General features: G+C 36.1%; 1 protein-coding gene across 1 annotated transcript; it reads left to right on the forward strand.

Annotated features, from left to right (window-relative positions):
• Positions 1-1,937: 1,937 nt before the first annotated feature.
• On the forward strand, positions 1,938-10,357 carry LOC110891843 (agglutinin). The gene is made up of 6 exons (XM_035987149.1): positions 1,938-2,033; positions 8,724-8,769; positions 8,865-9,083; positions 9,174-9,446; positions 9,563-9,793; positions 9,887-10,357. The coding sequence occupies exons 2-6, from the start codon at positions 8,767-8,769 to the stop codon at positions 10,142-10,144; spliced, it is 984 nt and encodes a 327-aa protein (XP_035843042.1). The 5' UTR covers positions 1,938-2,033; positions 8,724-8,766; the 3' UTR covers positions 10,145-10,357.
• The last annotated feature ends 4,071 nt before the right edge of the window (positions 10,358-14,428 follow it).

A 14,428-nucleotide genomic window follows, 5' to 3' on the forward strand; every position in this document is an offset into this window, starting at 1 on the left:
GTGTCAACCACTTTGACATCGAACGTTGTGGCCAAGGTCGACTACTTAACCGCCGCCAGCCCCATGTCTCTCACAGATGCGCAGAAACCCGACATCCACCACAGTGGAATAATCAGTAAAACTTTGTCTCTCATCCAAGACGAACCGGCGCCACCCGTATTCGCCCCTTCACCTGGATGCCCCTGAAAATAATGATGAGAGTGAGAGTCGAACCTGGGTCACAAGAAACATTAAGGTTTTCTCCAACCTCTCTACCACTGCTTACTTGCACTAAATTGAACATCTAATTACTAATTATCATTTTTTGTTAGTTTTACAAAGTATAGATTTTTAATATTAAAGAATAATTTTTTTTAAACGGCAAGGAACGGCGTGCCAACCATCGTGACACCGAGCGTTGTGTCCAAGTTCGACTACTCGACCGGCGCCAGCCCCTTGGCTCTCACAGATGCGCGAAAACCGACCTCCACCTGCCCGAAGGCACAACAGTAGAATAATTAGTAAAATCTCGTCTCTCATCCAAGACGAATCGACGCCACCCGTATTTGCCCTTTACTTGGATGCCGCAGAACATAATGAAGAGAGTAGGAGTCGAACCTAATTCACAAGAAACACAATATATTTCCCCAATCACTCCACTAGTACTTCACTCATTCGCAACAGTACTTCATTCATTCGCAACCGAAAAGGTTATTCATTTAGGGCTGTTCATGAGCCAAGCCGAGCCGAGCCAGGCCAAGCTCGGGCTCGGCTCGATTATAAACCGAGCTGGCTCGGCTCGGCTCGGATTTGAAACCGAGCTGAAAATCTATGCTCGGGCTCGGCTTGGTTTTAAACCGAGCTAGCTCGGCTCGGCTTGGTTTGGCTCGATTTTATAAAAAAAAAAACTAATATATACCTCTTAAAATTTAATAGCCTAAAATATTATTCAATAATTTAAAAGAATATATTCAAAATAAGTTCAACCTAATACAATTCAAACCAAAATCAAGTTTAACAACGCAAAATAAGTTTTAATTTCAATAAAATACAATATTAGTTCATTAGTATGGTAATAAATCTTCAAATATGCCATAAATATCAAATTACAAACCTATATACATGTAAATACTAATCAGTTTTTTTGTAATATATTATAATGTATATAAAATTAAAACTTATTATAAGTAAAATAATTCAAGCTAAACCGAGCCGAGCTACGAAGCGAGCCGAACCGAGCCAGCTCGGCTCGTTACGAGCCGAACCGAGCCTAATGAGCCGAGCTGAGCTAGGCTCACTTTCTAACCGAGCCGAGCCGGCTCGGCTCACTTTTAAACCGAGCCAAATCAAGCGAGCTTTTTCCGAGTTAAATTCGAGCGAGCTTCGAGCAAGCTTTTTGAACAGCCCTAAGTTAAAGAGTACGGTTGAATCAGCAAATAATAATGATATTAATAATTGGTATTTTTTATTTAAACATTGACAACTCCGTCAGAATGTGAACAACAAATACGGCGGCCTTGAGAATTCATTTCCCTGTTCGAGCTCGAAAAAATATGCCCTAAGGCGTTAACGAAATTGAGTATTTAGCCCACTAAAGGTTTAAACCTAATGACAAAGGAATTAATAACTAATCTAAACCATAAGAATAGTTTTGTAAGAGGGTCTATGTTGATGTTTGTATGGAAGTACTCTGATTAAAAAATATTTTACATATACATATCGGATTTTTTTTTAATAAAAAACGTGTCTCTCAAAATATCGGGCTCTAGCCGGTGGTCCTCCCCGCCTATCCCAGGGCCGGCCGGCACAACAAACCTAGTATATTAACTTTGAACGGCAATTTTAACTTTTCTCCTTGCCTTTCTCATCTAAAAATAAACATTACTTATTCCACTGGTGCAATGGTCATCTTCCATACGTTTCGTTGGTTTATGAGGCATTGCTGTGGCGTGTAGCCTCTACTATTTGTCTCTTCGTTTTCCAGTATACACATTAGTTTCCCTTTCTACTTCTCATCTTTCTTCACTCTTCAGCATTTTTGGTAGTTTCTGCAGGTTAGTTCTTTTCAGTTTTGTGATTTTCTCATTGCATTCATTTGAAATAGTTTATTAGTGTTTTTAATAATTTGTTTTATGTGCATAACCAGCATTTGTTCATTTAATTTATCGTATAAGAATCTCTAATTTAGTTTTATAACTAGATATATAGCTTAATCTGATATTTTCATATTGGGTAACTCACCAAATGTGTTGAGATATACCCTCATTTAAAGAGAACAATGCATTATGAAATAAAGATTGATAACTAGACTATTTAGTGTTGCATTTTGGAGAACTGAAAGATAAATACCTATATAAATCTTTGATGATCATGTTGATCAGTTCTGTTTAACATGATGGAAAACATAAATGAAATACCTGTAATTGTAGACAGACAAGCAGAGAATCCAGTCAGAAAAACAACCATTGAGTTTGACATGATTGTCAGATTGATTTGATTCCTCCTTTGGGTGTATGATGATGATGCTGAGACCGAATCAAAGGGTAGATTCGGATGGAGAGAGAGATATAGGGGACACGAGATTATGATGTTATTATTAGAGTCTAACCTTTTAACCTCTCTAGTTATCTCCTTATATATACACCCAAGGAGAGAGAGATATAGGGGACACGAGATTATGATGTTATTATTAGAGTCTAACATTTTAACCTCTCTAGTTATCTCCTTATATATACACCCAAGAGGAAATCTAATTAGTTAAAAAAGATAATATGGTCCATCAACAATTACCAACTAATTATATAATATCTTTAGTATATTTTGATCTATATTATATTAATGATTATATGGCTACAAGATAAAATATCACAATAATAATATATTTCATCTTAGATTATCCCACTTAGCCGAGTAATCTGTTGTCATAAGTATTAGATAAGCCTGATCAGGAGTTAATACTCATTTTAGCTTTAAACCAAGAACTGTAGCAGAGAAATACAACCATTAAATCATCATTCGACTCAGGACCCCCATTAGTCATACTACAACTTCAATTTAAAATCTAACAGTTATGATCAAAATATGCACATAAGCCTTTAATGTTTGATTTGTATTTATATTTGTCTATATGTCATTATAACGGCAGAATATATGTTAGAGACATACAAATTCAAAACTGAGGAAATTTCATTAACTAAAACATAAGCTAGTACAATATGCTGTTAAATAAGGTCTTTAGTAAATCCCATATTCGAAACATGTTCTTCGAAAACTTTAGGTGGGAGACCTTTAGTCATCGGATCCGCAAGCATACTTTTAGTACTAATATACTCAATACAAAGATTATTTTCCTCAACTCGTTCACGTACGGACAAATACTTTGTATTGAGATATAAACCAACTCCATTCGAACTGTTACTGTTCGAAAAACTAACGGCAACTGAGTTATCACAATAAAGCTTCAATGGTCTAGAAATGGAATTAACGATTTTGAGTTCAGTAATCAGGTTCCTAAGCAACATTCCATGACAAGTTGCGTGATAAACAACAACGTATTCTGACATCATTGTGGAAGTTGTGGTTAACTGTTGTTTATGACTCTTCCATGAGATGGGTCCGCCTGCTAACATAAAGATATAGCACGAAGTGGATTTCTTATCATCTTTGCATTTGGCAAAGTCAGAACCAGAATAGCCTACCACTTCTAAATGATCACTTCTTCTATAAGTTAGTTTATAGTCTTTACTCCCTTGCAGATATCAAAGTACTTTCTTAGCTTCTTTCCAGTGATCTAGGCCTGGATTAGTCTGGTAATGGCCTAGCTCTAAGCGATATCTGGGCGAGTACAAACTTGAGCATACATCAGGCTCCCAACTACTGACCCGTAAGGTATCAGGCTCATTTGCTCATTTTCATCATCTGTTGTTGGACATTGCAATGAACCGAAAACATTTCCCTTAACTACTGGAGCGACTGAAGGTTTGCACTGTTGCATGTTGTAAGGTGTAACGACACGATCTATGTATGCCTTTTGAGAAAATCCTAAGATCCCTTTGTGTCTATCTCGGTGAATTTTGATGCCAATGACGTAAGAAGCATCTCTGAGATCCTTCATGTCGAAGTTTTGCGAGAGTAACCGCTTCGACTCATGCAAATGTCTAAACTATTACTTGCCAATAGAATATTGTCTACGTAAAGAACAAGTATAGTATAGTTGTTCCACTCATCTTAAGGTATGTGCATTGATCCACTTGATTATTTACAAAACCTTGTTTCTTCATGAGTTCATCAACATTAAGGTACCATTGACGTGATGTTTGTTTTAACCCGTAAATGGATTTCTTCAACTTACAGACTAGATGCTCCTAACCTTCAGGTTTAAAGCCTTCAGGTTGTTTCATGTAAACATCTTCGTCTAAGGGGCTGTTTGTTTACCTCTTAATGAGGCTCTTAATGGTTCAGACCTCATACTGATTCAGCACTTAATGGTTCAGACTATTTGTTTAACGAGCAGATGTCTGAATGGTTCAGACATTTGGCTCTGAATGGTTAAGATTATATAGAGTCTGAATGGTTAAGACCTCTAATCTAAATTGGTCAGTCATTTGCCTCTGAACGGTTAAGCATTATAAAAGCTCTTAATGGTTCAGACCTCTTACTGGTTCAGCAGTTAATGGTTCAGACCTCCTACTGATTCAGCACTTACCATTCAGATGTTGTCAAACTGCCCCTAAGTCTCTGTTAAGGAAAACGGTTTTAACGTCCATCTGATGCAGCTCTAAATCAAAATGAGCTACTAGGGCTATAACGATTCTTAATGAATCTTTACGAGAGACAGGTGAAAACATCTCTTGATAATCAATTCCCTTTTTCTGAGTGTAGCCCTTTGCAACCAATCTCGCTTTGTAGGGTTCAACGTTCCCATCCGGATCCAGTTTTGTTTTGAATACCCATTTACATCCTACGGGTTTGACACTGTTGGGTAATTCTACTAAATCCCAAACGTCATTTTTCTTCATGGATTCAAGCTCATCATTCATTGCTTTATTCCATTCAGAAGACTGGTCGTTGCTAATGGCTTCATTATACGAGATAGGATCATTGAGCTTTCCAGCATCCATTTCAGTCAGGTAGGTAACATAATCATCCCAATTAGCAGGTCTTCTGGGCCTAGATGACCTTTTAAGTTGATTATTCGGTTCAGTAGTGTCTTGGCTTTGAGTGTTTGATGTGCCTTCGTATTGAGGTATAATGGGTTCTGATTGTGGTGGTAAATTTGGAGTTGGTGCAGTAGCTTCAGGTGCAGTTGTTGCATTAGGTACAAGAGGAGTAAACAAAGTTATGCTAAGCGACGAGTCTCTCCCCCCACGTCTTGTACTTCTTGCAATTCTTCATAAGGGTTAGTATTGTTCCGACTGACCTTGAAATCCTACAGGAACGCATCACGCTTGGTTTCAAATATGTGGGTGACATGGGAAGGACAATAGAAACGATAACCCTTTGAGTGATCAGGATACCCGATAAAGAAACATGTAACTGTTTTAGGGTCAAGTTTCCTTAGGAAAGGATTATAAAGTTTTGCTTCAGCAATGCAGCCCCATACTTTCATATATTTAAGACTCGGTTTCCTTCCTGTCCAAAGTTCATAAGGAGTTTTAGGGACAAACTTAAAAGGAACTCTATTGAGTATATGAACAACTTCTTTTAACGCTTCAGTCCAGAGGAATAATGGTAAACTAGTGTTGGCTAACATACTACGCACCATGTTCATAAGGGTACGGTTTCTTCGCCAGCAACACCATTCTGTTGAGGTGTACCAGGCATGGTGTATTGGTTTACAATCCCCAGACCCTTAGAAAACTCATAAAATAGACTAGGAGCTTGACCCACATCAGTATGTCTTCTATAATATTCACCGTCTCTATCTGATCTCACTTCTTAAATTTGACGATCTAATTGTTTTTAAACTTCAGCTTAATAATATTTAAAAGTTGTAAGAGAGTCAGATTCTCCTTAATGAGATACAAGTACATGTAACGAGGATAATCATCAATGAAAGTGATAAATGAAGTATGTCCAGTGATGCCAGCGATTTGGGAAGGACTACTAATGTCAGTACGAACGAGTTCTATTAAATTAGAGCTCCTAGTGGCACCTTTCTTATTCACTAATTTCATTTTACCTTTAAGGCATTTGACACATGTTCCAAAATCAGTGAAATCGAGAGGGGGTAAGACTTCATCCTTTACGAGTCGATTTAAGATGTGGCCTAAACGTTGATGCCACACCATGGATGAAGTCTCTAAGTCTCATTTTTGTTTCATATTTGTAAGTGATTCATTAATCTATACTACCTTATTAAGAGAAGTGGGTTTTCTACACTTATGTAATTTTACATTGTGTACACATTTTGAAGCAACATGTACAAAAAGTCAAGCTATTTTAGAGGGGGTAAACTTGCACATTGTTCAAAAATTTAATATTCTTTAGGGGCATTTTAGGGATTTCACCACCTATAATTAAGAGGACATGTGAAAAGTTTAAATTAGTTTTTATTCTAAATAAATTTATGCATAACGACCTTCAACCATGCCTACACTCAATGCCCTCATAAATGGTTGCCAGTTATAAAAGGGCGGCTCAATTGAATGTGCATCACAATGAATTCCACGTTTAATTCCGGAAGAGAAACAACCTTCATCCATTCAAATCCCCATCATTAGTTCATTAATGTTATATGAAAATAAAGATTTGGAAATAATCATCATCTAGTTCTAATCTATAGAGACCACTATCCAGAATGCCGGTACCATAAACAACGGAATCATAGAGAACAGAGAGTTTGCGATGACCATGGGAAACAACAAAACCGTTTATGTCTAACTTTGGTCCTGATACAAGGTTTCGAGTTACCTCAGGAACATATAAGGTATCATAAAGTTTACTGCATAAACCAGTTTTCATAAATAATTGTAATGTTCCTATGGCCTTCACTTCTAATTCCCGATCATCCCAAACTTTAAGTTTTCTTTGGTTTCTTCCCAGCCTCCGGATTGAAAGGAATCCCTGAGTAGAATTGGTTACATGAACCATAGAACCAGAATCAAACCACCAAGAATTAGCAGGAACATCTAACTTATAGGACTCAAGTATCATGAAAAAATCATTACCTTTCTTAGCCAGCCACTCTTTAAAGTCCGGGCATTCCTTCTGCTTATGTCCTATCTCTTTACAGAACTTGCAGTAGGGTTTGCCTAAGGAGTTCTTAGAGCTGGAAGGTGTACTTGTATTAGGATTAGGCTTTTGGACCTTAGAAGCATCCCTTCTTGAATAATTGTTCTCCCTCTTCTTAGAGTTAAAGGTGGTGAAGTTTGCAACATCTGTAGTGCGATCCATATTCATACGCTCTTCCTCCTACACGCACATGGCGATCAGTTCACTCATCGCCCACTAGTAATTGTGACAAATCAACTTTGACCAGAAATGAGACAATCACCTTAGTTATCCACTTGTTAAGTATGCTAGACATGAATGAATTAAATCAGCTTTGTTCAGATATAAGACATTCACGTTTGTTATGCATAATTAACACAACTTTTATGATACTTGAACAACAAAACAGATGTATCAATTCACCTTTGGGCATAAGTGATACATCAGAAGCTCATTCAAGTTAAGCTATTTGATTTTGCGAAAAATTATCTGATTCTGATTATTTAAGTATTTACAAAACCAATCATTTAATAGTAAACTTTTAGCTCACAATAATAGCCTAATAAAGTGATGGGATTCGAAAACTTGACATTTTGAGAACATGTTAAATTTCGAATTAGATTTCGGATAAAGTTAGTTTTTTTAATCTATCCGAAATAGTTATTTCGAACAGGATTTCGGGTGAAATTTTGAGTTATTCCGAAATAGTTTTCTAATGACATTTCGGATGAAACTTCAATTTAGTCCGAAAAGGGTTTAGAATGACATTTCGGATGAAACTTCAATGTAGTCTGAAGAAGGTTTCGATTGGCATTTCGGATATTTTGGGTCTTTTCGAAACTATGTTTTCGAATTAGGTTTCGTCTTTGTCCGAAACTTGCTCTCCAAGTTTCGAAATACTTCTAATTATGGCAGTTAATTGTGATAAGTATGAAATTCGAATTTTCAGGGATTATGGAGATTATGTTTCCTGTTTTAATGTGATTAGATTTATCTAAATATTTTGAAATAATATCCATTAATAATATAAATGAAATAAATGGAAAACATAAATGAAATACCTGTAACCACAGACAGGCCAGCAGAGAATCCGGTCAAAGAAGCAGCCATTGAGTTTGACATGATTGTCAACTTGATCCGGTTCCTCCTTAGGGTGTATGATGATGATGGTGAGACCAAATCAAAGGGTAGATTCGGATGGAGAGAGATGTATGGGAGGCGAGATTATGATGTTATTATTAGAGTCTAACCTTTTAACCTCTCTAGTTATCTCCTTATATATACACCCAATAGAAAACCTAATTAGTTAATAAGGGTAACACGGTCCATCAACAATTACCAACTAATTATATAATAGGTTTAATATGTTTTGATCTATATAATATAAATGATTATATGGCTACAAGATTAAATATCAATATAATAATATATCTAATCTTACAGATCATTGTGTATCCCACATATATAATCTCATGTTTTTCTATATGATAGTTGATTAATATATCTCCCCCAAACGTGGCTGATTGTTGCAGGTAGTAGATATCGTTCATAGTTAGGCAACATTCCAAACTAAAGATGGTAGAGTTTCAAATTTGTTATCTTCTTATATGTTCTTGTTCTTTGCATGTAAGTTGCATAAACTATAAAGCTACTGTTCTATATTTGATTTGCAGGGAGGTGTAAATGATTTCAAAGGATCCATAATGCATGGACCATGGGGTGGTCCAAATGGGGAAGAATGGGATTACAGGCTTCAAGGCCTTACTAAAAGAATAAAGATTAGTGTTAGATATGCAGGTTTTGTTGACTCAATTAACTTTCAAACTTACCTCACAACAGGTGAAACTGTAAGATCTTTTTTTGGTGGCAATGGTGGAAATCGAACTGATATGGTAACTGATCTCTTTAGATTAACATATGAAGTAACCATTCAGACATAATAACGTTTCCATCTTATGAGAGTTGATTTATTAATTTTGCAGATTTGCATCGACTATCCTGATGAATATTTAAAGTCAATTTGTGTGACATCAGGTCACTATGATGGAGCAATTATAGTGATGTCCATATGTTTTGTGACAAACCAGAACCGTTACGGACCGTTTGGTACAAATAGTGGAACTGTTTTTACAAATGATGGCAACGGGGGGATGATTGTGGGATTTCATGGGCGTGCTAACAAATACCTTGATGCTATTGGAGTTTATGTAATGCCTAAATCACTTGCATTATTTAAAGACAAACTCACGCTTCAGGTTCGTTCTCTAGTCTCTAAACGTCACTTTTTGGTCTTTATTTTCTGGTCTTTGGTGTTGAATTTGTAACATATATTTTGATTTTTAAATGGTTCTATTTAAACATTCCACTACAGCCATGTTCTAGTATGTCACAAAATACATTTTCGAGGGACGCAGGCCCATGGGGAGTAGGTGGAGGTAAACCATGGGACGATGGAGTTTTCTCAACTATCAAACAAGTGCGTGTTCATGAAGGAGAGCTTAATGTGATTTATGCCATTCAGTTTGAATATCTGAAAACGGATGGTAAATCTGTTTTGTCAAAAATCTATGGTGGAACAGATGGAGTTACGAATATTAAACAGGTATGTGTGTGCATAACGCATCGTTTTTTTTTTTTCAATTCACTTATCTATTGATTGATCTGTAAATTAATAACAAAATCATGACTTTGGTAGGTTAATTTGGATGGTAGGGATGAGTATTTGACTGGCATCTCTGGGTTTTATGGACCCGTTAAAGGGTATGATGGACTCGAAGCCATAGTGCCGATTACATTTCACTCAAACAAGAGGATCCATGGACCTTATGGAGAAGAAAGAGGTGCAGCGAATGTTTTTTTTAGTTCAACACCCTCTCTTGGGAAAGTGGTTGGTTTTCATGGCAGGAGTAATGGTTTTTTAAGTGCAATCGGTGCTCATATGGAGTACTTCTGAAGATGGTGACTTGAAGGTGTCAAAAATCTTTTGCTAAGATGCTTTTCCCAAAAATCAGGATCATCCAAATGTTTGCTATATTTTTTGGGCTTTTACTGTTTAACTCGTATTATGAGTTATTTTTGTTTGCTCTGTGATGAAAGATTTTCTGTTCCGAACATATAGGTTATGGTCCTACGGATTTAAATAGGGTCTACATATTCACACACCCAATTGCCTATTTCCACACCCTTCAAGACGCCTCGTATAGACCTATACGAGGCGTATAACCTTTCTCAATTTCCAAGAGAATCTCTGGTTATGTCATATTTTGTCTTATTTGCCTTGTATACGCCTCGTATAGGCCTATACTGGGCGTCTAGGCGAAAAAAGACTATTTAGCCCCTGATTTAGGCCTATACTGGGGGTAAATTTGTTTTCTCTTATATGCCTCGTATAGGCCTATACTAGGCGTCTTGAAAGGTTTTTTTTTTTTTTTTTTAACAAACATTTTATACAATATTAATCGTTTTAGCAAACTTTTATACAAAAACAAGTTTTTTTATTTTAAATAATTAATATTAGGACCCCTCGTTGGTGTTTTTTTGAGTTGAAAAATGGATGTTTTGGTAGGGTAATTTGATTGTCTTTCGAGGGTGGTGTTTTTTTGAGTAAAAAAATGGGTGTTTTCGTGGGGTAATTTGAGTTGTTTTTTTAAGAAAAGTTTCATTTTTTTATAAAAATATTTTACCGTTTTCAAGATCGGCCTTTAAAAATATTCGATCGTAGAAATATTACATTGTTTTTAACATATAGTGTGGTATAGGTCTTGTATAGGCCTATCGACGTATACGGGCGTTGTATCATATCCTATATTATCGTATTGTATCGTATTGTATTGTGTCGTATAGTGTAGTATAAGTCTCGTAGAGTTCTCGTATAGACCTATATGAGACTTATACTATACACTATACGATACAATACGATACCATACTATACGATACAATACGATACTATCGTATCATATAGTGTAGTATAGGTCCCTTATAGGTCTTGTATAGGCATATCGACGTACACGGGCGTTGTATCATATCCTATAGTATCGTATCGTATTATATTGTATCGTATAGTGTAGTATAAGTCTCGTATAGCTCTCGTATAGACCTATACGAGACTTATACTATACACTATACGATACTATCGTATCATATAGTGTAGTATAGGTCCCTTATAGGTCTTGTATAGGCCTATCGACGTATACGGGCGTTGTATCATATCCTATAGTATCGTATCGTATCGTATTGTATTGTATTGTATCGTATAGTGTAGTATAAGTCTCGTATAGCTCTCGTATAGACCTATATGGGACCTATACGAAATGTATCGTATCGTATAGTGTATAGTATAAGTCTAGTATAGGTCCCCTATAGGTCTTGCATAAGCCTATAGGCCTAAACGGGACCAAAACCACACCTATAGTCCTATACGAGTGTTGTATCTTATCCAATAGTCTAGTATCGTATTGTATTGTATCGTATCATATCGTATCGTATAGTGTAGTATAAATCTCGTAGAGGTCTCGTATAGGCATTGTATGGGCCTATGGATGTGGTATCGTATCCTATAAGTCTCGTATAGGTCTTGTATAAGCCTATCGTGTTGTATCGTATCGTATAGTTTAGTATAAGTCTCGTATAAGCATCGTATAATTAATATTAGTGTTATTATAATTAATATGAGTTTCTTATAATTAATATTAGTGTTATTGATATTAATATGAGTTTTTTATAATTAATATTAGTGTTATTATAATTAATATGAGTTATTATAATTAATAAGAGTGTTATTATAATTAATATGAGTTTTTTATAATTAATATTAGTGTTATTGATACTAGAATGAGTTTTTTATAATTAATATTAATGTTATTATAATTAATATGAGTTACTATAATTAATATTAGTGTTATTATAGTTAATATGAGTTTTTTTATAATTAATATTAGTGTTATTGGTATTTAAAAAGAGAAAACAAAAAAAATAAAAATAGACGCCCAGTATAGAGCTATACTGGGCGTCTATGAGGACCAGAAGACTATTATACCCTTGAATTAGGCCTATACTAGGGGCAAAACAGGGTTATAATTGTCTTTTGGACCCCTCGTATACGCCCAGTATAGCCCTATACTGGGCGTCTATTTTTATTTTTTATTTTTTTCTTTTTTATATATTTAAAAAGAGAAAACAAAGAAAAAATAAAAATAGACGCCCAGTATAGGGCTATACTAGGCGTATACTGGTATCCAAAAGACCATTATAGCCCTGTTTTGCCCCCAGTATAGGCCTAAATCAGGGGTAAAATGGTCTTTTGGACCCCTCGTATACGCCCAGTATAGCCCTATACTGGGCGTCTATTTTTATTTTTTTTTTGTTTTCTTTTTTTAATATTTATACGCCCAGTATAGGCCTAAATCAGGGGCAATGGTCATATATGAGGCCTATTCGAAGGGTCCTATACGCCCAGTATAGGCCTATACGAGGCGTATTGAGGCAGTCAAACCAGAAGTGACATGAGTCAGACACTGATTTTGATGTAACCCTATACGCCTCGTATAAGCCTATACGAGGCCTATACGAGGCAAAGGGTGTCTAAATAGGCAGATAAGGTGTCTGGATAGTTTGAGCCTTTAAATATGGCATTAGGGGAGTGAGGGTGGTATCACTTGCAAAAATTCCATCACTCACAAACATCCAATCAATTTTCGTCATGTCATCAACCACTATTCTATCATTCACAAGCTTTTTTTAGTGGCGGTGGTTATCACTAGTGATGAAAGTTGATTTAGTAACTTTTTTTAATTTTTTTTTAAATTAGAAATTAACAATAAAACACTAAAGTTGTAAATTTCATTAAAATTAAAACATACTAGTTCAATTTAACATACTTAAAATATTTTAGGCTACAATTTAAAAAATACTAAAAAAACTCTACTCTATTCCTAGTTCGATTAAAGCGTATCTCAACCGAAAGTGAGTTTCTTCATCACGCAAGTATTGATCAAATTGATCGGGAGGGTTACATGTCGCTAGTTGGCGAATGGCAGACGTGCATTTTTGTATCGCCGTGAAACTTGGTTTGCGCCCCGCATCGTAACCTTCTTGAAACATTCCTCGCTTGCTTCGATGTCTACAACAATCTTTAAAAATAAATTCTTTTGGTAAACGAAACTGATCTCTAAACGTTTCGGCATTGTAGAGCGGATTCTCCACAAAATAATCCTTCATTAACACTTCGTTGGCATGTATACGATCACGATCTACCATCTTCTTCTTTGGGCGGGACGAACTAGATTCAAGTTCGTTATACACCGACACAAAATATTTAAGCGTCTCATTGTCGGAAGACGACTGGGTATCGCCAGCGCTATCCATCAGAAACGTCGAATCCGAAGGAAACTCCATTTGAAAAAAATGTAGATTGTGCGAAATGTGTTTGTGTTTTGGTGTGGGTGAAATGTTTAAAAATGGAGAAGTATGTATATAAAAGGTTTAAAGGTTTTTTTATTTAATGTTACCGTTAAAAAACGGTCCAAAGGAGCCAAACGTTCAACGCGTGATGTCTTCCACGCGTTTAAAAATCCATGCGTGGTGGATGTTGGTGGCGGCGGTGTGGAATCCTTGAGCACGCGTGATAGATACTCCATCACGTACCACCCTCAGTCCCCTTAGCCACCATGTGTGATCAATATAAGACATGAAATTAATTAGTAACCGTCTTTACATCAAGCACAATGCACAAAGCTGGCTGTATTTATTTTTTATTTTTGCATAAAAATTGCATTTGATCTTTCATTCGGAAAAATCACGTGTACCCACTTTGATTTCTCTGGTTTGTTTGTTATCAACAAGTATATCCCATAACAAGGGTTGAGAACGCCTCCCTTATCACTCCCTTTGCACTAGTCAACCCACTAACACGTTTCTTCACTTATTTGTTTCGGTTTAACCAGTTCCCACTGGACAGTAGGCTGTTTGATCATGAATTTATGTTAATCATTTTGATTGACATGTTGGCCTCTCTTCCAAACCTCTCACTACTACAAAAGAGGCATTTGCTATGAAATTTTGCTATGGGGAAAAGCCATCGCAATTTTTGCTACCATTTGTTACGGATTTGGTTGTAGCAAATACCCTATTTATGTAGTAGTGCCTTAGATCCGTTGTGAGAACTCTTCTTCCTTGGCTCACCCAACCGGTAGTGAATCTTGATCACCAAACTGCCCGTTTTTCTGACACGTCATCTCAA

Source organism: Helianthus annuus, chromosome 2 (genome assembly GCF_002127325.2).
Source record: "Helianthus annuus cultivar XRQ/B chromosome 2, HanXRQr2.0-SUNRISE, whole genome shotgun sequence".
NCBI classification, from domain to species: Eukaryota; Viridiplantae; Streptophyta; class Magnoliopsida; order Asterales; family Asteraceae; genus Helianthus; species Helianthus annuus.

Coding starts and splice junctions, on each gene's coding strand:
- LOC110891843 (XM_035987149.1), top strand. Junction 9,084..9,173: donor GTGGAAATCGAACTGATATG/GTAACTGATCTC, acceptor TTAATTTTGCAG/ATTTGCATCGACTATCCTGA. Junction 9,794..9,886: donor GAGTTACGAATATTAAACAG/GTATGTGTGTGC, acceptor TGACTTTGGTAG/GTTAATTTGGATGGTAGGGA.